We start from the raw sequence: 27,223 nt of genomic DNA, 5'->3' as shown, positions 1-27,223 counted from the left end.
AAGAAAGGGAAATACAAGAAAGGGAAAACTATCAGTGACTGCAGTTTCAACACATTTTATTATATTTCTGTATGCATTACTCTCCAAAAAACATATCACAAGAAATAATGAAACCACATAAACCTTCAAATAAAAAAATTCTGAAACAGTTTATGCTCACAATTGTACATATTTATAGTTAAGAAACATTCTTTATAAATACTGTTTCCTCTGTAGCAAGTAATACCATAATTTAATTACAAATGGATAAATATGGCAACAGGTATTTACACAAGGAAGGGTGTTATTAGGGAAACAGAAAAAAAAAAAAACCTAACGGCACTACGTTTATTCCCACCCACCCCTCCCCACAAACTTCCAAACAGGAACTAACAAATCGAACTTGCAAAAAGCACTAAAACATCACATGTAAACCCAGCTAACCGAAAATACATTCACAAGCATTGGAAGAGGAGGAGGAATTGATCTGGGTTGTTTTGAAGAACAGCATGGAGACTTTGGCACGTGTTTTTTTTTAAAATCTTTCCAGTCTATATTGAATGAAGTATACAATCAAAGTTGCCTCTCTCTTTTTTTTTTTTTAAAAGGAACACAATATTAAATACCACAATTACAAAAGAAACCATTTGCTTCCACATTACTTTTCCCACTCCCCTTTTAAAATGGGTGAATTAGAGAGAGAGAGAGAGAGAGAGGGAAAGAGAGAGAGAGAGAGAGAGAAGGAAGAGAGCCAGAGGAAGAGAACAGGAGGCAGAGAGCGCATCAATTCTGGGTGAGAAAGAAAATTCATAAAAAGGAAAACCCAATGCAGAGTTCACAAAGCGGACCAATTTCTATACACCAAGAAAACTTTGATTACCACCTTGAATTCCTCTATGTGCACACAGAGTTCGAGGGATGGAGGCCCGGGGACTCGCTCCTCAGCCGTGCCTGATCTTTTGTTCCCAAGGCGCCGGAGGCAGAAGGAATGAATGTTCGCCAGGCTCTGGGGTCTGGAGGCAGTGGGGGTGGGTGCATCTTGGCGGGTGAAAACCTTTTATTGTTTTTAATTCCTTCTTCTTCTTCTTTTTCTTCAAAGGGAGATGTGATTCTCACTTTCTCTCTCACACACACTCTTATGCTGCTGTCCCGATGTCCCGATCCGAACAAAAGAAAAAGAGAGAGCGCGCGGGCGCCAAATCAGACTCCAACAGCTTCGCTTCCAGGGTCTGGGGAGAGCGGCGGCAAGGCCAGGCGGCCTCAGACGTACCACTCGTTGAAGTTGGAGGTGAGGCCGCTGTGACTGGAGCTGCCCCCGCCGCTGCCCCCGCCGCTGCCGCCGCCTCCCCCATTACCGCCCGAGCTGCCGTTGCCGCCTGCGCCGCCGTTGCTGCTCCGATGCACCGCGGACACTGCCGCCGCCGCTGCCGCCGCCGCCGCTGCCGCCGCTGCTGCGGGAGACAGGTTGTTGGTGGCCGTGCTCTGGGTCTCTGCGCTGGGGGACACCAAGCCCGGTGGGGTGGAGGACTCGTAGCCGGAGCTGGCAGCAGGGGAGGACTCGGAGCCTTGCGGGGAAGATTCATGGACCTACAAGCCCCAAAGAAACAAAGCAAACTTATGAACTGCCCTTTGAAAAAGGAGACGCACAAAGGGGGCACCCAGATCCTCAGGCCAGGACTCCCCTTCCACCCATTTCTGAAGGACTAGAGTTTCATACACACACACACATACATCCCTTAATACTGCAGTCATTCTCGTTCCGCCCTCCTCAGTGCTGAAATCCGGTGAAAAAGTGGATGTGTAAAGAGGCTAACCTGTGTGATTACATCCCAAGGAATTTTGTCTTGTTTGCAAACTTCCACCCCGTTTGAAACATCCTCCCCCCTCCCCCAAAATAAACGCCTCCAATTTCAGTGGGGCTTTGCTTGCCAGTAAACATGTAGCCTGTGGCTACCAAAGCGATGCCATCCACGTGCTTTCCTGGTTTCTCTCTGGTCCTCTCTCATTTAAGCATTCCCTGCCCTGCCTTGTGCTACCTCCTCTTTGGATTACCTTCATGTGCTTCCGCAGGGAGCTGGGGTGGGTGTAGGATTTGTCGCACATCTTGCACAAATAGGGCTTGTCTGAAGTGTGGACGTGCATGTGCTTCTTTCTGTCGCTGCTGTTGGCAAAACGTCTGTCGCAGCCTTCGAATTCACACTGGAAGGGCTTCTCGCCTGCAGGAAGAAAGGCAAACCTGGTGTAAGAATCACCCAGCCGACTTCCGATGCATTCCGCTTATCTAAAGCAACCTTTCTCAAGAACTAAAGCCAACGAGGGGCCTGAGAGATCACGGAAGAAACTGTACATTCCTGGTTTGTTCTTTAAACTAAAGGAAAGCATTGTCGATTTCACTGACTTCCAATTATCTAAACTCACGTATTTGGAATTTCTGTAAATTTCAGTCGAATTTAGGAAGGAAGTAGAGTGTGAAGTAAGATGTATTGGGCAATACTTAGCTTAAAAAGAAAAGAAGAAGCAGAGGCAGATCATACAAGACAACCAAGATTTTCAGAAAGTCCCTGGACCCGGGGATTGGTTACACACACACACACACACACACACACACTGATCACAGTGTACAATGTCAACCTGTGATTGTTTTTAAAAACATTATTCCCCACAGAAACGGAGAGAGAGAGAGATGCTGCAGAGTCTGTTGGAGGGCATATATTTCGTCCGTTTTGTTTCAACTGGTGTGAGAAGCTACGTCTGCCCCACAGGCCAAAGCACTTCTCCAGTTCTCATTTAAAAACAACACCCATGCCCTGTTAAACCTCAGAACCAAATGACTCAATGTCTGAAAACATTGTGTATTTTCCTCCCCCTTTTTATGCAAGCCTGGAAGTAAATCTTCAGATATCCACTGGGAAGGGGGAAGGGGGGAGGGGGGGAAGAGAGAGAGAGAGAGAACCAAAGGAAACACATGCAAAATCCTCGCTTGGCATTTTCCTAGAGTTGCTTCACCCTGTAAGCCAGATTTCCGAGTAATTTGTAGGTGTGAGAACTCAAGCCGCCACCATCGCCGGATCCCCCCCCCCCCGAAATCGGAGGCGGGAGAGACGCACAATTTCACGTGAAATTCCATTAGCACCTAAATTGTTTCTTAAAGACATCCGCTCAGACCCCAATCGCGGGCATCTCCATGCAAATCAACATCGCGTATTTGTTAAACCTTGTTAAAGCCCGTCTCGCACCTAAGCCCGTTCTTAACACTTCCACAACACAACCAGAAAGGCCCACAGAGCTTTCCTACTTAGTCAATATTGATGTCCAGAAATCGCTCAAATATTTGGTTGTCTTTTTCCAGGGGTGGGGTGGGGTGGAGGAGGGATGCAAAGAAGAAGACTTCACACAAATCTGGCCATTATCACAGAGCCTGGAAAACGCCTCGGCTTGATTCCTCTGCCTGGACTCACGAGAGTTGTCACCCGGAAACACGGGCTCCTTTCTCGCCTCATTTGGGGTGGGGTGAGGAGTAGAGGAAATCCCACGCCTGGACGTTTGTCAACCTGAAACCCTCTGTTGCTTATTACATAATTTTAATAAACCCGTGCAAAACCACCTTCAGCTGCCCAAGTGAGACTTCCAAAACACTTTTGGAAATTAGAAAATTTTATGGCCCTGCCTCACCCCATTTAAATTTAATGGAAAGCAGCCCCTGTAAAGCGCAGTGAAGGGGCAGCGGTGGGGCGGTGGGAGGCGGGAGAAGCAAGAGCTTTTGCTCCAAAGGTTAGCCATTCTAGAATTTATAAAACGCAGCCTTACTTTTGATCACTTCAGCACATTTATCAAACGGCATATCTGTGGCTTGCTTAGCTGCCCTTTTATTTATCCACTTTCTTGAAATACAGGGAATGCGTTTGTTTCAATAACGCCTCCGACCTGATCATATTTGGAAATGAATCCGGTGGATTTCAAAGGAAAGCACTTCCAAGTCAGCATGCTCAGAATTGTAGGTTCACACGGAAGAAGATCCCTCTGAAACCAAAGGGATTTCTTTTGTTCTGTTTGTTAAGAGTGTCCAGGACTACAGTGTGGGGATCATTTGTGGTTTGCCCTGGCCTTCGTGACTTACCATTTGTGCCCCCTTTTGTGTGGGTTTCTTTGAAACCTTCCGTAAGTAGATTTACTTGGAACTCCCTTTTATTTCAATATATCATACTTCCATGTCATGGTTCAGCCAGACTTAAGAGCTGTGCGCACATTCATAACCAAATCTGCCTTTACATTGTTGTTATTATTTATTAGTATCACTGGTATTAGTATTATGCCATCAGTTTACCCACCATGCCCTTTAAAGGGATGCTGTCGAACAAGAGAAAACAGCTTTTAGGGCAGGTGCCTAAAACATTCACAGAGGGGTGGGAACAGGATCTCGGTGCTTTGTTTCTGCATTAAGAGGAAGCGGTTGGTGCCGGTGTTGTTTTAAACCCCCACCCCTGCGGCCGCCTCCCTTTCCTCCCCGGCGCGGGTCTCTCCCGCCCTCACTGACCTGTGTGCGTCCTTTTGTGGATCTTGAGGTTCTCGGACCTGGCGAAAACTTTACCGCATCCCGGGAAGGGGCACGGGAAGGGCTTCTCGCCCGTGTGCACGCGGATGTGGTTGACCAGTTTGTATTTGGCCTTGAAGGGCTTCCCTTCGCGCGGACACTCCTCCCAGAAGCAGATGTGGTTGCTCTGCTCTGGCCCGCCGACGTGCTCGACCGAGACGTGGGTGACCAGCTCGTGCATGGTGCTGAAAGTTTTATTGCAACTCTTTTTGGGGCTGCTGAGCTGCTCCGGGTCGATCCACTTGCAGATGAGCTCCTGCTTGATGCACTGCTGCCGCATGTAGCGGAAGAAGGCCCCGGGGTGGTGGTGATGGTGGTGGTGGTGGTGGGCATGCGGGTGGGCGTGCGGGTGGTGGGCATGGTGCGCCGCCATGTTCATGCCCATGTTCATGTTCATGGGGCCGTACTGGCCATGCAGCTGGGCCGCGGAGTAGGGGTCAGTCCTGGGGCTGGACACCTGGCGGTACTGATCCGAGCGGCCGAAGACTTCCCCGGGCAAGCCCAAGCGCATCTGCCCGTTGAGCACGTTGGGCGAGCCGGGCGCGCCATGCTGGTCCGCGATGCCCGGGAACAGCAGGTGGCTCTGCGCCTCCGCGTGCGGGTGGTGGAGGCTGCCGCTGGCCGCCGCCGCCGCCGCCGCCCCGAAGAGCCCGTGCTGTCCGCCGCCGGCCGCCGCCGCCTCCCCGAAGCCTCGGCTCCGAAACAAGAAGTCCCGCGGGGAGTTGAAAGGCGGCCCGGAGTAGGAGCCCACATGGGCGGCGTGCGGGTAAGCCGGCGCCTGCGAGCTGAAGGCCGAGCCTTGCCCCGGCGAGAGCTCGTGCGCCGCCGCCGCGTTGAGCTTGAAGGCGCCCAGGTGAGCCGCCGCCGCCGCCGCCGCCGAGTCCACGAAGCTGTTCTGCAGGCTCAGCTCGCGCTCCTGCATCTCCGCCGCCGACGGGGGCGGGTGCCGGGCGAACGTGCCCACTCCCAGCGCCGGGAACTGCGGCCCCGCATCCAGCAGCATGCCGCCCGAAGCCCCCTCCAAGGCCCGGGGCTCGGGGCTGCTGCTGCTGCTGCTGCTGCTGCTGCTGCTGCTGGAGGAGGAGGACGAGGACGAGGAGGAGGAGGGAAAAGACGAGCCGCGCCGAGGAGCGAGAGAGTCCAGGCGCAGGCGGCAACCCAAAGGCTATTAAAGCAGCCGAGCCGGGGGCGGGTGGGCAGGCGGGAAGGGCAGCGCTGAGGGGGAGAAGACGGAGTGGAGGGAGGCTGAGACGGCGGGGGTGGAGGGAAGAGCGGAGGAGAACGAAGAAGGGGGGAAGAGAGGGGTGGTATATGGGGCGGGGGGGGAGAAGGAGAGATGGTGAGGGGACTCGCCTGGCCTTCCTCTGGAAAAACAAAACAAAAAAACGCCACCGCCACCGCCACCCCCCCTCCCACTCTCCACGCACACACTCACGAGCCCCTGGCGAAGAGATGTCACCGCCACAGCCACGCCGACAGCCTCTCTCCCAAACAGGCAAGGCGCTATATAGACACGCTCACGCTCACGCGCGCACCCGCACCCGCACCACACACGCACACACGCACCGTCACCCGCGCGCGCCACAGAGTGAGCGAGCCAGAGTGGCCGGCTCTCTTTCTCACACTCCGCACGCCCTCCGAAAACAAACACACGCTGCGCGCCGCTGCACTACCCCACCCCTGTGCCCTCTGCGCCGCCAACTCCTCCCCCTCGCTCCGACGACCACCCCACTCGGGTTGTTGTTGTTGTTCTTCTTGTTGTTGTTGTTCTTCTTGTTGTTGTTGTTATTTATTCCCGGGATTTTTCTTCGTCGTCGTCTCCTCCTCCTGCTGCTGCTGCTGCTGCTGCCGCCGCCGCTCTCCCCGCCATTCGGTTTCGCCTCACGGACTCCAAACTTGCAGTCGCCGTTTTCCTCACGGGGGAAGGAATCCGGGCGCCTCTTTCTCGCTACAGCCTCTCTCTCTCTCTCTCTCTCGCTCTCGCTCGCTCTCTTTCTCTCTTTAAGTTGGGGAGGAGGGGGGAGAGGCGGGGGAGGGGAGAGGAGGGGAGGAAGAGGAGGGGGAGAGAGATGCGGATTAAAAAAAGGGGGAGAAGAGGAGAGAAGGCGGCCCAGAACAATAACACAGTCGGGAGCTGGGGAGGGAGTGTCCAATCTCCGTCCCTCAGTCCGGGCGCAGGTCCCACTCAGGCACGGCCAGCGCTCGCCATGGAGATGCCCCAGCCGCGCGAGGGAGCGCGGAGATGCGCGCCTTCCTCCTCCTCCTCCTCCTCCTCCTCCTTTTTGGCGGGGGGCGGTGGTGGCTTGTCCTCCCTGGGCGCTGGCTGGCTGGCTGGCTGTCCCTCCTCGCTTCTCGTCCTCGTCTGCGTGTTGCAGTGGGCGCCGCGGCGGTGGCTGCTTTTTATCCCCCCTCCCCACCCCCTTCTCCTCCCAGCCTCTCCCGCTAGCGCCTAGGCTGGACTGGCAGCTCCTCTCCCACCGCCCCCTTTAACAGCAGCCAGGCCGTTCTCAAGGCGCCGTCTCATTGGTCGGCCCGGCCCCATCAATCCAAGCCTCCTCCACCCTTAGACGGGCTAATAGCCACTCGCGCGTCCACTACTCCTCCCCGCCTCCCTCTCCCTCCCCTCTGCTCCCACCCCGGGCGGCGGCGGCAGCAGCTCGCCAGTCCCGGCGGGCACCCCCACACCTTCCTCCCGGCCGAGGCGAGCGAGGGGCAGCCTTTGCCGCGTAGGGCAGAGAGGAACAGGCGTGGGGCGAGGCGGGGACGCCGAAAGACATAGGGTACCGCTCGCAGCAAGCACCAGTTTATGCATCTGAAGCTTCCCTTGTGGGAGAAGCCGGGCGAGGGGGCGGGGGCGGGAGGCAAGAAAAAGAAGATCCTGAAGAGGCTCGTAGTCGAAACCTTTGGGGTGGAAAGGGAGACGGGAAAGCGAGTCAGTCTGAGCCATGTTTTAAAAAGAAGCATAAATGGAAACAAGACTTTGAGTGGGTGGGTGTCAAGGAGGGGGAAATCAGAGCACACAAAACAGCTGCTGGTGTGGAAAGTGTGTGTGTGTGTGTGTGTGTGTGTGTGTGTGTGTGAATGAATGAATGTGTGAGAGAGATTCCAAGGAAAAAGTGCAATGCCAGTCTCCTAAAATCGACGAGAGCTAATCACCCCACCCCATAGACACCGATAGGATATGGATGCACGGGTGTAAATAGAGATGTCTCCGGCTGGTGTAAAAGAAAAGAGCGCGCTAGTGGGTGGTTGTCAGGAGGGGACACTGCATAGCGGGGAGGGGGATACTTAAAAACAACCCGCGACTGCAACCTTTCGCAGATGTAGCTGGGTGTGTGTTCGCGAATCTCATCGCAAAATTCTTGTGCATGGACATTTGCTAACCCGATTCGAAGATTAACTGGCGAAATGAAAATAATATACACTACACATTCCCTGTCAATAAAGATCTGGATCCTGAATGAGTTGGTTTTGAAGTGGACAAAAAAAAAATATCCCCCTAAAACTGCAAATTTGTTAGGGAATAACAATAGAGTAAAAGTAACAAACAAAACAAAACAAAACAAAAAGTAATGGAGGCCTTTCTTTCTCCCATTTAGGAATACAAATAGTCCTGTGCTCATCTGACAGAGGAAACCAGAAAAGCAGGTTGGGTTGTGTGTGTTGATTTGGGGTTCTTTATTTTCAAGTGGACCACATTCGCATAACAACAAAGCCCTGTTCTTATGCTTTCTCCTGTTCTTATGTTCTCTTGCGCCCACACAGGCCCATTTCTTAACAGATTTTGCTTTCGGAAGGAAGGAAGGAAGGAAGGAAGGAAGGAAGGGGAAAGAAAGAAGCAAAAGAAGCAGAAGAAGGAAGGAAGGAAGGAAGGAAAAGAAGGAAGGAAAGATTATGGTAGGTAGATCAATACATCATACAAGCATATAGGCACCAGGCAGACAGACATATATAGAAGCATAAAGGAGTAAAATAATTGCCAAGAATTGTCGTCCTTGGCTCGTTTTAATTAAGCTTTTATTTTGGCGCCAAGATACATTTTACTACAATGAAAATGCTGTTTGGCAACGGCAGGGCATTATTTCTACCTAGCTATCTCGCTTGCTGAAAGCCTTAGACGAATATAGGCTCTGTTGGATAAATGTGCAGGTCGGGTTTCCGTCCAGAGCCGGAGCTGTTTCCAGGACAAGCAGGTACCTTGCTTCTTATATGAAATTATGCATCACACAGTCCCCTTGCCTCTGGATGAGAAAAGCCGCGAGCTCTTCCTCCCCCCCCCACGCCCCCTCCAGCCTACTAGCTGCCTTGCCCCGTGTCGTCTCGGTCAGGATTGCTTCGCCAGAGCTCTGGCTTCCCTTGCCAGCTTGCAGGATGGACGGGGGAGGGGGGGACACGCGCACCCCCCCTGCCCTTTTATTGACCTGAACAGCCTGCATTGCAGAGGCAAGGACCGATTCCTCTGGACCAGATCTCCCCTCCCTTTCCCGAACCCAGCGCTTGAGCGATGCCACCCCAGAGAAGCCGGTATCTGTACGGCCTCCTCTGTATCCTCTCGCATTCGGCGAACTTGAACCGTCGTAAAAACATGACGCCACTGCGCACAGGGTTTCTTTAGATTCCCCCGACCTTAAGCATATCTGCATGGAGATAAATCCCATCGACTTTAAATGGAATGTTTTGTGTCAAAAATCGGAATCTTAATTGCTCTATTTTTTTTACCGGGGGGGGGTATATCACACGCTCCCCCCCCAAAAAAAATCTGTGGATAAAACAGTGTTTCGTGTAGTCACAAGTTTAGCCCACACATTCGCCCACACTTTCCTTCCTGCCTGCCTTCGGTCGATCCCTCTCGCGCTGTCTACGGCCTCTCCAACTTGCTCAGGACACTTTTTGTAGAGTAAACCCGTCTATTCCGGCGAGAGACCCCGCAGTCTGGACTCTTTGCTTTCCTTTCAAACTTCCAGTTTCTTCCCTCCCTGCAGGAAACAGAGGGGCTGACCCAAGTTCAAAGCTAGATCGCCGGCCTCTCCCCCACCCCCATATCGTAGAAGAGCTTTATTTCCCTCCAAACCGCAAAACCCTCTCTTTCTCTTCCCCCCCCCCCACCCGCAATGTCACGGGGGTGAGAAGGAAAAGGAAAGGAAGGGGTGCGGGCAGAAGAGCCGAGAAAGAAACCTGCAGTCTCTTTCATGGGCCGTTGGCCGGAATGCAGCCTTGAAAGCCCATTCTTTGTCAGGCAAGGCAGCCGCCAGCAGTCAAAACCTCTCCGAAAAGTGAGTTAGGAAGGCCAAGGGAACGAGGCGCCGGGTTCCTCCACAGCCTCCACAGGTCTCTCGAGCACCTTTCCCCGTCCCACCCACTCCCATCCCGCTCTGCAGCCTGCCAGACCTTCGTACCCATCGCCACTGGTTCGTACTTTTCATTCTTTTCCACGCTTCTGCCTTTCTCTCTTCCAGGCCGGGAAAGGAAGACGGAAGGTAGCTGTGCTCAATTTTCTTTGCTGTCTTCATACTTGACTAGGACCTGCCACTTCTGGGCCACCGTCCTCTCCCCAATGACATCTGAGCGCATCGGGAGGGGAGGGGATGGGTGGGTGGGAATCCCTCGAGATCCTTTTCTCTGTCTTCTAGGGCCGTGGCATTGCTGCCTGGATCCTGGGTCGGGTGACCGATGCCGGGCACAGGGCATTGGATATTGGATGTGGAGGGTTTTTTTTATATTTATATGTTATGTGCTTTGATCCGTGGACAGGTTTCTACGTCTAGGTGATTGTAACAATACGTGTATTTGCCAAGAGAAACGGTCAGAAAAGCCGATTCTTCTTTTGACTGAAACCCCATTGATTTCGGTTTCCTAACAAGGCATCTAGGATGGCAGCCTTTCCGTGTAGCCCCGATCCTGTTGCATGTTTACTTGGAAGGTCCAGCGCGGTGTGCAATGGAATGCACTCGCCCATAGCTGCACGTAATATCGGAAATATGTTCCCATGGAATCCATAGGATTAACTCTCAAGCAAGTAGACAAAATCCAACCAAAGGTAAAGAATTCCAGGAGTACATTCCTATCCACACCTACTTGAGAGTTAATTCCCAAGAGATTAAGAGACTTACTTCTGAGTAAACATGCATCGGATGAGGCTCCCCCCCTTGATTTCAGATTTAGAATATTCCCCATGGATAAAGACACACTTAAAGGCGCGCTTGATTTTGGCTTCCCCAGGCTCAAGAAGTGAAGGGCCAGGATGCTACGCGGCCGCGCTTACTTCTTCCTGAAACCAATCGGCTTTGGTTCCAAAATACACGCGGCGTTTTGCGGTGTGTGTTTTTAAGTTGTGAGACGAGAAATATTGATGGGAGGAGGGTGGTGGTGGAAGAAAGTCGCGATAAGGTGCCTGATTCAACCCACCCAACCCCGTGCGAGTCAAACTATTGTGTAGACGTTCAGGATGTGGAAGCAGCGCTGTCTGTTTAACCGAGAAGAGACCGTGGGGTGGAGGGGGTGGACAGCTGTTCCCCACCCCCGCAGCCTCGCTGGCCCGCGATTGTTGTCTGTATCACAGTCACTCCTAAATTCAACAGGCTCATCAACAGGATATTAAGTTGCAGGTCACCTTTGATATCGCCAAGCTCAGCCACTTCTAGGCCATTTGACCTCTGACCTTTGAAGACCGCATGTGCTGGCTGAAGGAAGGGCGGGGGGGGGGGGCAGCCTCCTTCTGAAACGTACACTTTAGAATAACCCACCCTACCCCCTTTTTCTCCTTCTCATGGATTAGTCTACAGAAGCCAAATATACAAGCAAAGGGGGAAGTCATGAAAGTCTCAGCCAAAGTTGTAACTTTTAAAGGGCTCTTTTAAAAACGACAACAGTCCCACCACAACGCCTAGAGGGTGTCCACGGAGAAGCACCCACCTCTCCCCCAACCACACCTCCCCGTTACTATTAAAATTTATTGTTCTTTACATTAGCCAGCAGTTGGGGTGTTACAGAGTACAGTGGATTGAGGTGTGTGTGTGAAGAATTAACGAAGCCACTGTCGACATGTTGGTTTTCTTAAGACCCGCATAATCCATGAGGCAAACACTCCTTTTACAACTGTAAAACAGAGGACCTGATTCTGGGGAAAAAACCCAATCATGGATGATGATGATGATGATGATGATGATGATGATGATGATGATTTATGGGAGTGAATTGAACTAGTGCTTAACTCTGCCTTTGAAATCAGTAGAAATGTGAAATCTCCTCTTGATGGTTCTTTATTCATTCGTAAAGGACCCCAGATCTTTTAATTCAGTTTATCTTTGCTTATCTCCTTCTGCCTCTTTCGGGTACTCTCCAACTAGATCCTAGATTAGGAGAAGCAAAACAAGTTAAGTAAAGCACTCCTCTTTCTTGCGATGAACTATGTAATGCACTTTCTGCTGTCATTCATAAATAACGGGACCATGTGGGAACCATATTGCTTATACAAGGCAAGCCGTCAAAAGTGTCACCGTTTGATTTATATCAGAACAGCTTCTTCCAGTCTTTGACTTTAAAAAATTGAGGGGACCGGAAAGATGCACATATATGTATGTATATATATCACACACATATGCTTAATTTTCTCAGAACTATTTCTCCTAAAAGAAAAAGTGCACACATCTTTAAAAGGAAAGGAAGAAATATTAGGAACCAAGTAATCAGGAATAATACTACGGACTCATCCTATAGCATGCCCTGGCTTTTTCTAAGGTTGTCGTCCTATGGGCACTTACCTATGAGTAAAGCCCATTGAATGATGTGGGACTTGTATTCAAATAATCACAAAGAGGGTCCAGATTCTGTTGCTTTGTGCTGGCCTCAGTTTAACAGTCTATCTGCTTTAAGCGTTAAAAAGGTGGTTAATATTTTGTACTGCCACTAGTTAAGAAATACTGTGTTACTGTTTGGATGCTAATCCTGGAGGATGCTATTTGAGTAACTTAAATGTTTTCAGTTGCAATCCTATACACACTTACTTGGGAGTAAGTCCCATTGACGTCAATGGGGCTTACTTTGGAGTAGACATGTTTAGGGCTGGATAAGGATATTTTAAAATGGTGACCGTTTTTTGGAAAAGCTTCACTGTACATGTTTACTCAGAATTAAGCCCCATTAAATTAATCTGAGGTAAATTTACATAGGATTCTAGCCTCTCAATGTTGTTCATCTCCAAGCTTAGGTAGATTTTTAGAACATTTTTTAAAAAATATACATATAAAACCATTAATGTATTTATGGCCTATGAGGCTTGATGGTTATCATTTCTAATTTAATGCACTTTTTAAATACTCCAGCAGAGATATTGAGCTGCCCATTTCAGACAGGCATTTGATGGCAAGATTGGAGATTGGGGTGGGAAATGCTATTGGATGAAGTTGTGTGTGTAGTGTGTGTGTAGGCATACATGTGTGTCTGTATATAGTATCTCAACTATTAGAGACATGGTTATATTCTCCCTTCAGGTCATTCTTCTTCCCAAGTATTTAAGGAGAAACATATGCTACAGCACAATGCTATGCTTGTTTACTCAGAGGTAAGTCCCACTGACTTTAATTGGATTTACTCACACGTAAGTGTGTATATTTCTGAAGCCTCATACCACAATCTTATATATGTCTGCTTAGGAGTAAGTCCCATTTCAATTCAATACCTATTACTGCCAGATAAATGTGTATAAAATCTTGAAACTCGGCTATGTAGGCCAGTCAAAATAAAGAGCCTGATTTCTGTTTACACTCAATTAACGTTTTAACTACAAAATACCGATTATTTTGAATTCAACGGGGCTTACTTCTGAGTAAACATGTGTAGGATGGAGTTGTTAAGAGAGAGACACTTATTTAGGGGTGGCTGTGTGCTGTCCTCCTTAGCAACGCAAAGCAAGACCCCAGCCGGCTCCATGAAGTTGGCTCCAACCTGCCAGGTTGTACTCGAGAGAGCTTTGGATACACAGCAAGGGGGCGGGGTGGGGTTGTGTATACATGCAAACCTCTTCGTATGTGGAAGAGACAGAGAGATGAAATTAAATAATCGAAATTCTGTCTTTTTAAGCTTGATGTACAATAAAATCAGGAATGTAAAAAAGAAAGAAAAGAAGAATTTGTTTCCAAAGGGAATTTAATTGATCCAGCATTGGGACAACGCATTTAGACAGCCTGGCTTGCCCTACCAACTAATTTTCATATGAAACTCTTATTTGCTTGGTATGCTGATCCTTAGCCATTTTTAAGCGGAAATTACTCTGACCCATAAATGCGTTGCTTTTAGGCTTCTTTTGAACTCCATCGATGATTCATATTCGAGCACTGTCCCATTTCGAAGAGCCAAAGAAGGTCCAATGACCTCATATTAATGCATTTAACCCATTCCTTCCTTTCTTGTTAGAACCCAGCACAAGAAGTAATACTTTTAATCCATTCCTCCTCCCCCCACGCACACACACCCTGTCGCTGTTTTGCAAGAATCTGGGCCTGTCGCCGAAAGCCAAGCTAGTAGCCACCACCTCGGGCGCCCGGATAGTCCGAGTCATTTTAAGTGGCGGAAAAGAGCTTGCATTCAAACGAGAAGCACCAAGAACCCAACAATCAGTGCAGCTGAACAGGCCAGGAAGAGCCTGTGACTCAGCTCCGTTATTTTATTGTTTTCTCGGGGGTGGGGGTGGGGGTGGGGGTGGGGGGGCGCGGGGAAGAGGGTGTATTCTTCCTATGGAAGACCCGTGTACAATATGGTCAAGGGGGGGGAGGAAAAAGGGGGGTCTAAGTACAGTCACGAGGTTCCTAGCATAGAGGCGGGGGAGGTAATGTGAGGAGCAGACGAAGTGTGCCATATTCCAAGATTTGCCTTTCCTAAACACGTTTACTTGGAAGAAAGTGATAAAGGCGTCTCTGAAAATTACCTACAAATAAGTATCGTGGTGCAGCCTCTTCGAAGGAATCGCATGCATACTTCTCAAGGACTGCAGCCTAGAGTTTCACGCTAAGCAAATTTAATTGTTGAATGGGACTTACTCCCAAGTAAGGGTGCAAAGGATTTTTATTTGTTTGTTTTGTGTGTGTCTGAATAATTTCGTGCCTGTTTTGCTTCCAGGGCTCCCCTCCTCCCCCCCCCCTTTTTTAAGATCTTCTTGAGAAAAGCTGTTAATTGCTCTCTCGTTTTAATTGTTCCCCAGAAGGCATTTCTCTCTTCTGGAATATCACCCCCTCCCCCTAAATATCAATAACATGTGTGCACTAAAGACAACTACTTGCAAATGGGCTTCGGGATCATTAGCATATATTTGCATAATGCCGCCGTCAAACAAATGCCTTAAGCAGCAAGCAAACAAAAACACGAACTCTGGAGAGCTGATTTACTAAACGTGCCGTGAAGTGAATTTTTTTTTAAAAAAAAAAAAGTGGAAGAGGAAAAAAAACCAGGGTAGGAGGAGACAGGCGAAGAGATTTCAGACTTATTGGATTGATTGGTTCGAAATAGATATTGCGTTTGTTCAGTTACTTGACATAACAGGTACTTCAGGATCGCGATTCATACACCTGCCATGAATTTCTGCATAGGTCCACAGGTCACAATGGCCCACAGAGCCCAAAAATGTTCTCCCCTTTTTGTATACAACTTATAAGGCACGATCCAGCCTATGAGAACTACTCTTAAACCCCACTGATTCCATTGGGAGGGATGACTAATAACATCGCAAGCCTAGGCGTGTCTACTCGGAAGTAAATCCTATTGAATTCAATAGGGTTTACTCGTAAGTCACTGCTTCGGTTTGCCTGGGATCGTGCCCTGAATTGGCAATAAGCATGATTTCACTGGTGCACACACTAACAATGCAGGAGAGGAGATGACACACAAATCTTCTTGTAAGAAGAGACTTGATTCTTTGGAAGAGTCATTCATGCCCTGTCATTGGCGTATCATGGGGGTATCATCGATTTTAATTCATCAGGCCACAAGCCCAGTCTAACCACCTAAACTATCCTCACCATTGTCCATAAAAACAAAGAGTCTTGTTGACCCCTTAAGGACTACCAAATTTATCATGGCATGCTTATGACATAATAAATGTGTTAGTCTTCAAGATGCCACAAGACTCTTCGTTGTTTCTGCTGCAAGAGTCGTGCAGTTCTGGAAATTGTCCCTAATGTAATGTTTATGCATTTATAGAGGTTGCCATTAAAATCCTTTCTTCCCTGCTCGCCATCTATCTGTCTGTCCATCTATCTAGTATTTACAGTTCCCAATGACAAGGGATATATATTTGAATTAAGACGTTCGAAATCGATGACAGATCCATATCACGCTGCGTTTAACAACGCTTGTACAGGGAGGCCAGCGCAAGGTCGCTGCGATGCTACGATGCATGTTTGCAGCCCTGTCAAAGAATAAGCGTTTCAGATAAAACGAAAGACATTTTTCTTACCTGAAACCAAAAACAGAACTCAAATCATGTTTGGAAAGAAACACTGGACATTTGACTCGAAAACTATGGAGCAACCCCAGGGAGTGACGTAAAAGAAGCAGAAACAAAAGCAAGCGAACCTTCTGTAAGGCTTTCCCCAAACCTCAAGTGATGGGGAATAAATCTTCAAAATGGAGTGATAATTAGTGTTGCACCACAACGAAGTGCGGGCGCGTGTGTTTGAAGTTGGGACTGAGCTGAAAGGCCGCCATCCTAAACACAACTGACCAGGGAGTAAGACCCATGCAACACAGCGGGTCTTACTTCCGAGTAAACATCAGTGGAACTTCGCTGAAAGAAAGGGCAACTTGGAGCAGGCGTATTAATAGCCGGGTGGGAAGATCTCCTTGCAGGAGACTGTGGAATGTATCATGAGCCGAACAGATTACCGACATGGGTGTCTCACCTACCCAAGGGCTAGTTAGAAAGTTGGTGGCGGCAGTTTTCACGTGGTTCCTAATAGAAAGCGCTCCTTCCCTCTCGCTTTCTAGGTGAAAAGTAGAGAATGTCTTACTGCACGTTTATTTCAGAGCGAGAGAAAGGGAGAGAGAGAGAGAGCTGAAATTGACTTGGGAGTCTTTCCACATCGTCTCCGTCTGTTTCAAATTAGGCGCAGAACTACTGGAGAGACCCTTTGCCAAAAAGTCAGCCTTTACCACTTAGGGCGGCGTGTCGAACCAAGTGTTAGCGCCGCCCCGAGAGCTTTTCAGTGCTATTTAAGGTACGACTACTTTGCATTATGGAAATGCTACTGCCAGTTTCTGCTCCGGGACTTGCTCCCGCTGCGGCGACTAAGTACTGTTCTGCATACCATTTGGAGAGGAAAAGAAAAGGGGATTTTCTTCGCTCTTTATTTTCAGAGCTGGAAGATCGTTTCCCCAACCTTGTTTTACATGATGTACAGATGTTTTCCGTTTCATTCTTGAATTCGCTTACATGGAAGTAAGTCCCATTAATTTCAATTGAATGTATTAATCTATAGAAATTAATGGATTTACAACAATGTGGTTTTTTTTAGAGGCTTAGGATTGGGGCCACCAGTCTCTTCCCTGCTTAGGTTGGATCAGAAAGTGGATATTTCTCAGTATCCTCCAGAAAACTTCTGTCGTTTCCTTCCACTGCTGTACACCTGTTCTTCAAATAAATTAGAACAGCCAAGGGCTTCCCCTTAATGGCACTGGCAAACTTCATATGGGGCATACAGAGTTCTCAGGTTTTGCCAGACTGTAAAAGAATACAACGTGCAAACAAGATCGAAAGTTTTAAAAAACAAAACCGAGTGGAGAGAAAGAGTGATAGAATACTCTTACAAGAAATTATTTCACATCCTAAGGATTCATCCCATCAGCCAGGTTTTTAAATAAAAGGAACACGGATTGACTGATCTATTATTAGGTTTCATTGAAATGGAGAAGAACTGAAGAGGCGAATCAGAGGTCTCCTAGGAGACTCCTCCGTTTGAGATGAAAAACCTCGAAACTATTTCTTTCTACTCCTGCTACAGCAGCACTTGGCTTTATTCCGTTATCTAGGAAAGGGAATCGTTTCTGCACAGCCACGAATTAACCCTCATAAAACATCTGTTGCATCTTTGACTACGGCCACCGAATCTCAGTACTTAATGGAAGATCTATCGGCTTTTATTCTGAAGCCAATATAAGTAACAAGACAGGTGTTGCGTCAAAATATCTCCTTCCACCCCACTTCCTTCCAATAAAAACTTCTGTCCTAAGCACCTGTGCTTGGGAGGAAACATGCGAGTAAATAGATTGCACCCCACCCTAAACTTGTTAGCTCAGCCTTTGTTTCTGTGGGGCTCCCTCCCATGTCATGTGTTTAGGACCGTGGCCTCACGGTGTTCTTGGGATCCCCGTCTCTCAGCCTAATCCCAGCGGTGTTCAGTGGAGTGTGAATCCCAAACTACTGAGTGTGCATAGGATGGCCGCTCCAAGCTTGCAGTCCTAACCCTATGTTTTGGTCGGGAGGAAGTTCCTTTGAAATCGATGACACTATATTCCTAGTCAATGTGGTTCTCCTTTGAGATGTGCATTACGTCGTTATCAACGATCGTGGATTATTGCGACAACGGCCGTTGACCACGTGAGGAACTCCCTTCCAAAACCAGCACCCTCTTGTAAGCACGGGGCCCCGGAACGAAGTTCCGACGCAGCTACTACTCGCAGCTGAGCGTCTAGGATGTGGGGCGCGATAAGAACGCCGTGTTGACTCGCAGCCGTAAGATCAACAGAGAGGGCTTCGCTTGATTGGGGTGCGAGGGGGGGGGGGGAGAGGAGTTGTAAATTATCCTTTCTCCAGTTGGTTGTGGCGCTCCAACTCCTCCCTGCGTAACTGTGTGCGAGAGTCGCGTTGCAAAGCCTGACACCCGCCCAACAAGCGTGCCGTCGTGTTTCCCCCTGGCACGGTGCTTGCTTGGCACTCCCTCGGTGGCTGGGCGCTAACTTCTCTCTCTCTCTCTCTCTCTCTCCCCCCCCCTTTCTTTCTCCAAGTGCAACTTTTTAAGAGGAGGGAGGGAAAGAGAAAGGAGAGTGAGAAAAAGGAGGGGGAGGGGGAGCAAAAGCAGGCAAGAGCGCGAGGGCGGTGCCCCGCTGAGCGCCCGGCCTGAATGGGAGCCAATCGCGCTGCCCTGGCCTCTGCCAATCATCGGTCTCCCTCCAATCCCACCCGCGCACATTTCCAAACTCTGGTTCCCAACTGCGCCGCTCAAATGTGCCGAGCGCTCTGCCAATCGCTGGAGGCCAGAGCGGGGAGAGGATGGAATGAGCAGCCGAGTTGGGAAGCGGAGTAGACAAAAGAAGTTAAAGAGCCGCTTAATCGCTCCATGTTTGGCAAGGCGGCGGTGCTGGTGACGGCGGCGGCGGCGGCAGCGGCAACAACAGCGGCGGCGGCTGGCAGGGGGAGGAAGGCCGCAGCCCCCGCGGGGCCGGCCCAGGCGCGGGCTGTCCCAGTGCGTCTGGATGGGCAACTGGGCTGTGGCGCCATGGAGCCCGCGCTGAGTTGCAAGAGAAGCCCCAGCCTGCGCTTGGCCGACCTAGCCGCCTTGCACGTTGGCAGCGGCGGCGGCGGCGGCGGCGGCGGCGGCAGCGCCACCAGCGGTGGCGGCTTCCATCACTTGCACCCGGGGGACTTGGGCTCCTCGGACCCAGCTGCTGCTGCCCCCTTCGGGCCCGAGCACGTGGCGGCGGCCACGGGGGCGCTCAAGCTCAGCCCGGCCGGCCCCGAAGCCACTTTCGCCGCCGCCGCCGCCTCCTCCTCCTCCTCTTCGCAGTCGGCCGGCGCCGGAGTGGGCGCCAACAGCGCGGCGCCCGCCTCAGCCAGCCATCCTTACGCGGCGGCGGCGGCGGCAGGCAGGGAGCTGGCGCTGAGGCGGGAGCAGGGCGCGCGGGGCGAGCAGCACCTGCAGCAGCAGCACCCGGCGGCCGCCAGCTCGCCCATGTTCATCTCCTCCGCAGGCACCTATGGCGCCGGGGGGGACCCGCACGCCGCCGTCTTTCCGGGGCTGCACGACCACCCCGCGGGCCCCCCCGGCGGCCACCACCCGCTCAACGGGCAGATGCGCCTGGGGCTGGCCGTGGCCGCCGCCGCCGCCGCCGCGGCCGCCGAGTTTTACGGCCGCGTCGAGCCCTTCCGCCCGTCGTCCGCTGCCGCCGCCGCCGCCGCCTCCGAAGCTTCCTACGGCCCCGCGCCGCACGGCTACCCCGTCAACTTGGCCGCGGCGGCGGCGGCGGCGGCCGCTTTGCAACAGCAGCAGCAGCAGCAGCAGCAGCAGCAGCCCTCGCACCCGCCGGCACATGCGCACCACGCGCCCCATCACCACCACCACCACCACCACGCGGGCGCCGCCGCCGCCGCCTTCCTGCGCTACATGCGGCAGCCCATCAAGCAAGAGCTGATCTGCAAGTGGATCGAGGCCGAGGCGGGCGCGCCGCCCTGCTCCAAAACGTACAGCACCATGCACGAGCTGGTCAACCACGTCACCGTGGAGCACGTCGGGGGCCCCGAGCAGAGCAGCCACGTGTGCTTCTGGGAGGAGTGTCCGCGCGAAGGGAAGCCCTTCAAGGCCAAATACAAGCTCATCAACCACATCCGCGTGCACACGGGCGAGAAGCCCTTCCCGTGCCCGTTCCCGGGGTGCGGCAAGGTCTTCGCCCGCTCTGAGAACCTCAAGATCCACAAGCGAACTCATACAGGTGGGTGGCAGAGGCTGGAGCCGGCTCCTCCTGCCTCTGACTGCTGCGTCTCTCTGGGCTCTTTTCTCTCCCCCCGCCTCCTCCTCCTCCTCCTCCTCCCTCCCTCCCTTCCTTCCTTCCTCTTTCTCCTACGTACACTCAGACATGTGACTTTTGTCATGAATAAGTAATTTCTTCAGCGCGATCGCTCCTAGACTGCTGCAAGTGAGAGATTCTCTCTTGATACATCTATATTGTGTCTGTGTGCGTGTTCGGTGTGAGTACGATGATCTCACTCACAGCGCCACGGGGGGCTGTTGGGAGAACGAGTGAGCTTTCCAGAAAGCTCCGCAGAATTCTTCAGCAGGCAAATGAAGAGTGTTGTGAATGTCCAGAAACTTAGAAGATGAGCAAAGTCCAATCAGGGCCAATTCCTCTGTCTTCTGGGAGCCGAAAGGAAAGCGTACCCCCAAACTGTCTCCTCTTTCTATTCTTGTTCAACTCCATCGAGTTTCTCTCTCTCTCCCTCTCTCTCTCCTTCTCTCCTTCCCTTCCTCTCTCTCGCCTGTTGTTTGATTTTTTTGTGTGTTAGTATGAGAGGAAGAGAAAACAATGTCTTCCAAGCGGAGACGGAGGAAAAATTGATTTTGTTGAGTGATAAGACTTGAGGGGGTCCTTTGCAAATGAGGTCACCAGCATTTACTTCTAGCGCTCTAAGAGAGGCGCATCCCTTGGGGGTTGGGAGTAATTGTACGTTGCTCTCTCTTAGCAGTTTTGGGGTAGTGATACTGAACGGCTATTTTCTTTTTAATTGATTGGTTTAAATATGTACTTTGACTGAAGGGGACAGTTTATTGCGAGAAATGGTGCTTTAAGAACAAATGGAAAGGCAACCGACACGGGTGCGCCTTTGTGCACGAAGGGGAATCTCCGCCAGACTCGCCTTTTCAATGGAGTTTTGTTTATGGCGCTGTATCTTTTACAGCTTTGATTTGCAACTGGCCTTTTGGCTTAACTTAAAAGGCAGTTGGGATTTATAGTTGCGTGTAGACAGATATTATCCACCGGAGGCTGTTTATAGGGAAGGGGGGCAGGACAGGACCGGGGGGGGGCTTTACCTAATTGTTTTCATGATTTATTGTGTGTTGTTGCAAAAAGAGAGAGAGACGGATGAGGTGCATCGTGCTATTCAAACGCCAAAGCAAATGGCCCCTGGCGGCAAGAACTATCGATTTTTAGATGGGGAATCTGTTGGACCAAACCCATCTGTGCGTGCACTCAGCACCCCCCTCCGCCCAGGCAGCCCTCTCAGCACCCTGTAGAGAGGGGGGCGCGGGGGGGGGGGCGGTTCAGTATTTGTCGCGTAGGCGAAGTGTATTAATGCTGGCTGCCTTCGATGGTGTTCTTGCTTTGGCAGAGTGATGAGATCTTTGGACGAGTCCTTTCTGACCAGGATCTAAGTGCGGGCGGATGAGTGGGCGCATGGGTTGGTTGACCTCCGTCCGGGTCGCAGGGAAGCTGCCCTGATCGATCCTAGAGCATCAGGATCCAACTAGCCCTTTCTCTCGCACCCTCTTTCCAATGGACTCCTTCGGATTCCTGGCTCTTCCCCTTCTTTGCTGCTGCTCCCGCTTGAGGACTGGCTTGTCCGTGTGCCCCCCCCCTCTTTGCTGCCTTTTGGCCAAGGTTCCTGCAGTTGGGGAAACGGGTGGAGCTGGCACAATGATTCGGTCCTGTTGCAGGCAAAGATAGGGACAGGGCTGCTCAGGCAAGGGTAGACGAGGGATTCTGTGAACCTCGAAAGCTTGCAGTGCTTGTTTTGTTTTTGCCACCGAAGTTGACCATGAGCTCGGATAACAGTACACACACACACTTGTGCCAGTTTGCTGGGCCCGGGCCTGGCAGGACTTTCGCCGCTGCCTTTGCCAATGCAGTGAGATGACTGCAGAGGCATCGGGTACCCACTTTCCCTCGACACGGTTCCCCTCTCCCCAGTTGCTCACGTTCTTTCAATGAAACACTCGTGCAAAACGGCTCAACACCACACCCGAGGAAATTAGACTTCAGCTCTCTGCACCCCAGTAGCCCTTCGCCCCGGGACACTTGGCCTTCCTCCCACGCGCGCAACCCCCACTCCTCGCCCCCACCCCAATTCAGGCGGAGGAATCGCCGTAGGTCGCTGACCCACAAACGCGGGAGGAAACCAGCCCCAGCGGCCTCTCTGAGGCCAGACTTCCCCCGGCGGAAATCTCTTTTCCTATCTGCCGGCGGCTGAGCCGGAGGAGGACCAAAGAGGCCGCGGTTTCGCGCGCTGCTCCCAGGCGTTTCGTGCCCAAGGCACAAGGACGCGTTTTCATTCGCGCTCTCGTTCTCTTCAGGCTTGAGTAGGAGGAAAACCTTCGGTCCTTCCGACCAGCATTTCCCCCGGCAGGCGCCTCCCTTAGGCCTGAATGAGAATTAGCCCCGGGGCTCCAAGCGCCCGCCGGATATTAAAGATCGCTTTCAAAACAAGGGTTCGTAAGCGATGGCGCGCTCATGCTTCCGGAGTAACAGCCGTCAGGGTAGGTAGGCCGCGGCTTCTCTCTCGATCCATCCCGCGCGCAAGTCGTTGCCCTCCGGAGCGCACGTGGGCGTATGAAAGAAAAAGAAAGAAGTGGGGGTGCTGCGCACTTTAGCCAGCCAGGAGTTTCCGAGATTCTACAGAGAAAAGGAGTTTAAGAACTCGATCTTCCGCTGCGAGGAACGTTGTTCTGTCGGGGAACCTTCCGGCTGCCTGCAGCACTTTCTCTCGGCTTCAGCGGGGATCATCTGCAACTGTTTAAACTCTGACGTGAACCTTTCGTCAGAGACGAGGCCAAAATAAAGCACCGGGGATGGCACGGGCATCTCTCTTCGGGATATTTGATCCTTGCAACAGGGGCTTCCCTTGAAAGGCAGCCCTCTGCCCCAGAACCAAGTGTGACTTTAAACACACGCACACACACACACACACCGCCGATCGTTATTAAAAGCAGACGAATCGGGTTAGCGAGGCGCACAAACCTCCCTTTCAACCTGATAATAAATATGCAAGAAACAACCTTCTCTCGCTAGCTGAGAATATTTCAGCTGAAATGACAGCGGTGGGATACTTTTACCTTATTATAACCAAACACAGCAACTCGGGAGTAAGTCCCATTGAGATCATTAGGGCTACTTACTGCCACATAAATGCACTTGGCACTGGAGATTGCATCTTTTTTTCCTCTGCGAGTTAATAATATACTGTAGCAACAGCATTTCGTTAGTGGGACGGAGACTTACAGGGCCAATCCTGTGCACGCTTACTGCGAAGTAAGTCCCATTGAGTTCAATGGACCTTACTTTTTTTCTTTCTTTTTGATTGTATGATTGTAAAGCGACCTAAGGTATTTGCGATTTGGGCGGTATATAAATGCAATAAATAAGTACTTTGAAGTAAGTGTGCATTGGATTGCAGCCTTAGAAAACCGTTCGAAGCTTCCGTTTTTTAGAAGATGTTTTCTCATTGAAACAACACCTGTATGTGCTTGAACTAAAATCGTAGTTTGGAAGCGGTGTAGGGTGGGAAAACATGCGCGAAACGGCTGCCATAGATTAAAACTTCTGCATTTTCAGTAGTGCCTTTCTAACTGTCAAAACGACAAAGGTTTTAATCCTTGGGTATCTTCCTAACCAAGGAGTAAGTCCTGTTGAACGATGTGGTACTTACTTGTAAGTAAACATGTTTTAAGATCAAGCTGGATAATAAAAGGCCTGGGTGATGTTGTTGTCTAGAAAACTTGATTTAAAATAATGGATGTCATCCTGATATATTACTAGTTGTAAATAAAATACAATAAATAGCATTTTGTTTGCTTTAAATGCATATTTTTGTATCAGGGTAGCTGTAGTGTATGGGATTTATTTATTCATTTTAATGTATACTTTCAAAAATGGGTTAGCCCATTCCCCCAACCCCTGTAGTGTGTCATAGCAATAGGAAATACTACATTTTTAAATTTTTGCTCCCAGACTCCTTAGACAAGTGTTCTCACTGGTGAGAGAAATGTCTGTGCAACAGACCCTACTAGTATTGCATTGCTTGGGCCAGTGAGACTTAAAGGTATACCAGCCAAAAGGGCCTGAGCCATTTTCGCACCGACAGTTAAGCTGTGCATTAAACCATTTAAACATGTTCGAGGTAGATTTCCTAACATAACCTAGTCCCAAATGAAGAGCTCTTACTAGGGCAATCCATTTCTTGCTTTTATTAGGGTGTAGTGCTCTTGGAGCGGTTTTTTCTCAGCAATAGGCAAGCTATAAAGCAAAGCATGGCAGAGAGAATGCCCCCCTCCCTCTCTGACAGTATGATTTCTTGAGTTTGGAAAGAAAGAAAGAAAGAAAGAAGTGTTTAACAGGTGTCACTTTTATTTTTATTTTATTTTTTGAAAAAGAACAATCTCCTTTTGCAAACCACTAGGAGGGGATTATGGCAATATAGGTTCTACTGGAGACAACGCTATCTCCCTGTATTGCCATGTAAGCCCCCACCCATCTAATCCATCATTTAATTTTTTTCATTTGCAAGAGAAATATGGGCATGGAATAAGGAGAGACATTTCCATTGTTTTGGATGGGAGTATCTGAAAGTCCTGTGGTATCCTATCACAATTTAGAAAATATTCCTTACCAACATAGTCTGTATTTTGGAGAAAATCTAAACCTTCCCATTCCTACCTTGTATCTCTATAGCGGGATTGTTTTTAGTATTTAATCCCACCCTAAAAATTTGGACTATATGGGGGTGGGTGGGGATAGACCTTGGGCAGGAGTCAAATTTCTCCGCTTTACTAGAGATGGTCAATCTTCTCCAGCCCTTGTCTTTCCTGTTCCCCACTCTTGTGTTTGGTTTGACATGTAAATACAAAAGATTTGGTATTTCTTCCTTCCCTTTCGCAAGGAGGCCCATTATGGATGTTTTCTCTTTCTCTCTCTTTCAGGGGAGAAGCCTTTTAAATGTGAGTTTGATGGCTGTGACAGGAAGTTTGCCAATAGCAGTGACAGAAAGAAACACTCTCATGTCCACACCAGTGACAAGCCATATTTCTGCAAAGTCAGAGGCTGCGACAAGTCCTACACGCACCCGAGCTCCTTGCGCAAGCACATGAAGATCCATTGCAAATCTCCACCACCTTCTCCTACCCCAGGATCTCATGGCTACCAGACCACGGGGACACCACTGGGTGCCCCACTGTCCCCTCTCCAGGACTCAGGCAGGGGTCGCCCTGCCAACCTTTCTCCTCAGGTCACCAATCTCAATGAATGGTATGTCTGCCAGGCCAGTGGGGCACCCAACCACCTCCATACACCGTCTAGTAACACCACATCTTCCGAAGAGGAAGAGGAGGAGGACGAGGAGGAAGAGACTTATAGGAACTCTGAGACAAGAACTATTCATTAGAACTGGGAGGGAGGGAGAACTTGGGTGATGGCACACATGCATGCCATCTTGGTTGACTCTGGCTATTTATTCAGTATATGAAACCCTATGGTGTTTGTACATATAATTAATTTAATTAAGACGTTGGACTTGCTTCTTTTTTTAATTATTATTTTATTAAAAGGAAGAATGTTTTAAAATACACATCAGACTGGAATGCAACAGTGACCCAACTTTCATCTCCCCACCCCAAGTCTAAGGAAGATGTCAGAAGAGTTGTTCAATGCATCTGCAACTTATGTACTGCCAATTTGACGGTTCCATACAATAGTTTCCCCAAAATAATACCAGGAATGTGGCTTATGAATGTAACTTGGAAGCTAATGGGCTTTCCCTATGCCAGGAGCTTGCCCACCCATTTTTGAAAGGTACGTACTTCTAGGCCTCTGCTCCACAACAAACACCTGTTGTGTTTGTTGTGCCAATTGATTCCTTGCATCCAGATAGAGTATCTGTACAGTTCACTGCCTTTGAAATCTTGGTCTTTGGATTTGCCTAAGATCTCAAAATTGAATTCTTAAAACATAGCCTTTGGGTTGGGTTTGCATTGCACTAAAACCAATGTCAAAACTCTCACTGTTCCTAGTCTTAAGAGAGCATCCTTACAAATCAATACTAAATATGTTTACGTGGAAGATAGGTTCATTGTTTTAAGTGGAATTCACTTCCATGTAAATATACTCGGACAGCTGGGGAGTCACAGTCCTGGATGAATAGAATTTCACAAACAGTATTAGGTAGATTTGTTGAGTTTTCTTCTTTTGGCCGCCTAACCCCAAACATGCTTATTCAGATGTAGGTTCCATTGATTTTAGTGGTGCTTACTTCCAAGTAAGTATACATGGAGTTCAGCCTTACATGTCTCAATTCTTCAAATATTTTTAATATTTTTAAAAATCTCCTTAAGCTCTTCCCCTGAAAATGAAGAAAAAACTAAAACAGCTGCTATGTGTCAATACTAATGTTGTGATGATTATTGAGGTTTTTAAAAAGATATGTTCAATTGTCCCACTGATTTCAATGTTACTTATAAGTATCTTAGCAGGACTGGTATATAAGTCTTTCTTTTCAGAAGAATTTGGCTAAATGAGAAGATCTGGCTTTTTATGCTACATAGCAGACATCATGAGACTAAACACACTTTACTTGCGAACCAGTCACATTGAATCAGAGTAAATTGAATTTATGAGTAAGCAATATTTGGGAATGAAGCCCGGCCTATAGTATTAGGTCAAAAGTCCTGTGAACTTCACAGCTGTGATGTCAAAATTTCCCCGATGAAAGAGTTACGGATGCTAGAATGACATATAGTTTCTGGAAGATATTATTTTTTACTGATCCAGTTTTACAGTCTTACATGTGCAAGAAGTTTTATAAATGACTTCTATCCACCCACCACCACAGTATCTGAAATCCTGTTTGGTATGCAGTCTACTAATGAACAAAGTGTATTGAGGTTTTTAAGAAAAGCAAATTGTCAT

General features: G+C 49.6%; 2 protein-coding genes across 2 annotated transcripts; one reads left to right on the top strand and one right to left on the bottom strand.

The window, feature by feature from the left end:
• Positions 1-1,239: 1,239 nt before the first annotated feature.
• ZIC2 (Zic family member 2) lies at positions 1,240-5,848 on the bottom strand. Its single transcript, XM_063127452.1, has 4 exons — positions 5,659-5,848; positions 4,514-5,628; positions 2,032-2,195; positions 1,240-1,566 (listed from the first exon to the last, which is right to left on the bottom strand). The coding sequence occupies exons 2-4, from the start codon at positions 5,571-5,573 to the stop codon at positions 1,240-1,242; spliced, it is 1,551 nt and encodes a 516-aa protein (XP_062983522.1). The 5' UTR covers positions 5,574-5,628; positions 5,659-5,848.
• Positions 5,849-18,894: 13,046 nt separating this feature from the next.
• Positions 18,895-27,023, top strand: ZIC5 (Zic family member 5). Its single transcript, XM_063127406.1, has 2 exons — positions 18,895-20,263; positions 25,243-27,023. The coding sequence occupies exons 1-2, from the start codon at positions 18,895-18,897 to the stop codon at positions 25,701-25,703; spliced, it is 1,830 nt and encodes a 609-aa protein (XP_062983476.1). The 3' UTR covers positions 25,704-27,023.
• Positions 27,024-27,223: the final 200 nt, after the last annotated feature.

The sequence above is a fragment of the Elgaria multicarinata genome, chromosome 5 (assembly GCF_023053635.1).
Source record: "Elgaria multicarinata webbii isolate HBS135686 ecotype San Diego chromosome 5, rElgMul1.1.pri, whole genome shotgun sequence".
NCBI lineage: Eukaryota > Metazoa > Chordata > Lepidosauria > Squamata > Anguidae > Elgaria > Elgaria multicarinata.
This window is presented reverse-complemented; position numbering and strand designations above follow the sequence as displayed.

Coding starts and splice junctions, on each gene's coding strand:
- ZIC2 (XM_063127452.1), bottom strand. CDS start 5,573: ATGCTGCTGGATGCGGGGCCGCAGTTCCCGGCGCTGGGAGTGGGCACG. Junction 2,196..4,513: donor CCACAAAAGGACGCACACAG/GTCAGTGAGGGC, acceptor TTCTTCCTGCAG/GCGAGAAGCCCTTCCAGTGT. Junction 1,567..2,031: donor CCCTGCGGAAGCACATGAAG/GTAATCCAAAGA, acceptor TGGGGCTTGTAG/GTCCATGAATCTTCCCCGCA.
- ZIC5 (XM_063127406.1), top strand. CDS start 18,895: ATGTTTGGCAAGGCGGCGGTGCTGGTGACGGCGGCGGCGGCGGCAGCG. Junction 20,264..25,242: donor CCACAAGCGAACTCATACAG/GTGGGTGGCAGA, acceptor TCTCTCTTTCAG/GGGAGAAGCCTTTTAAATGT.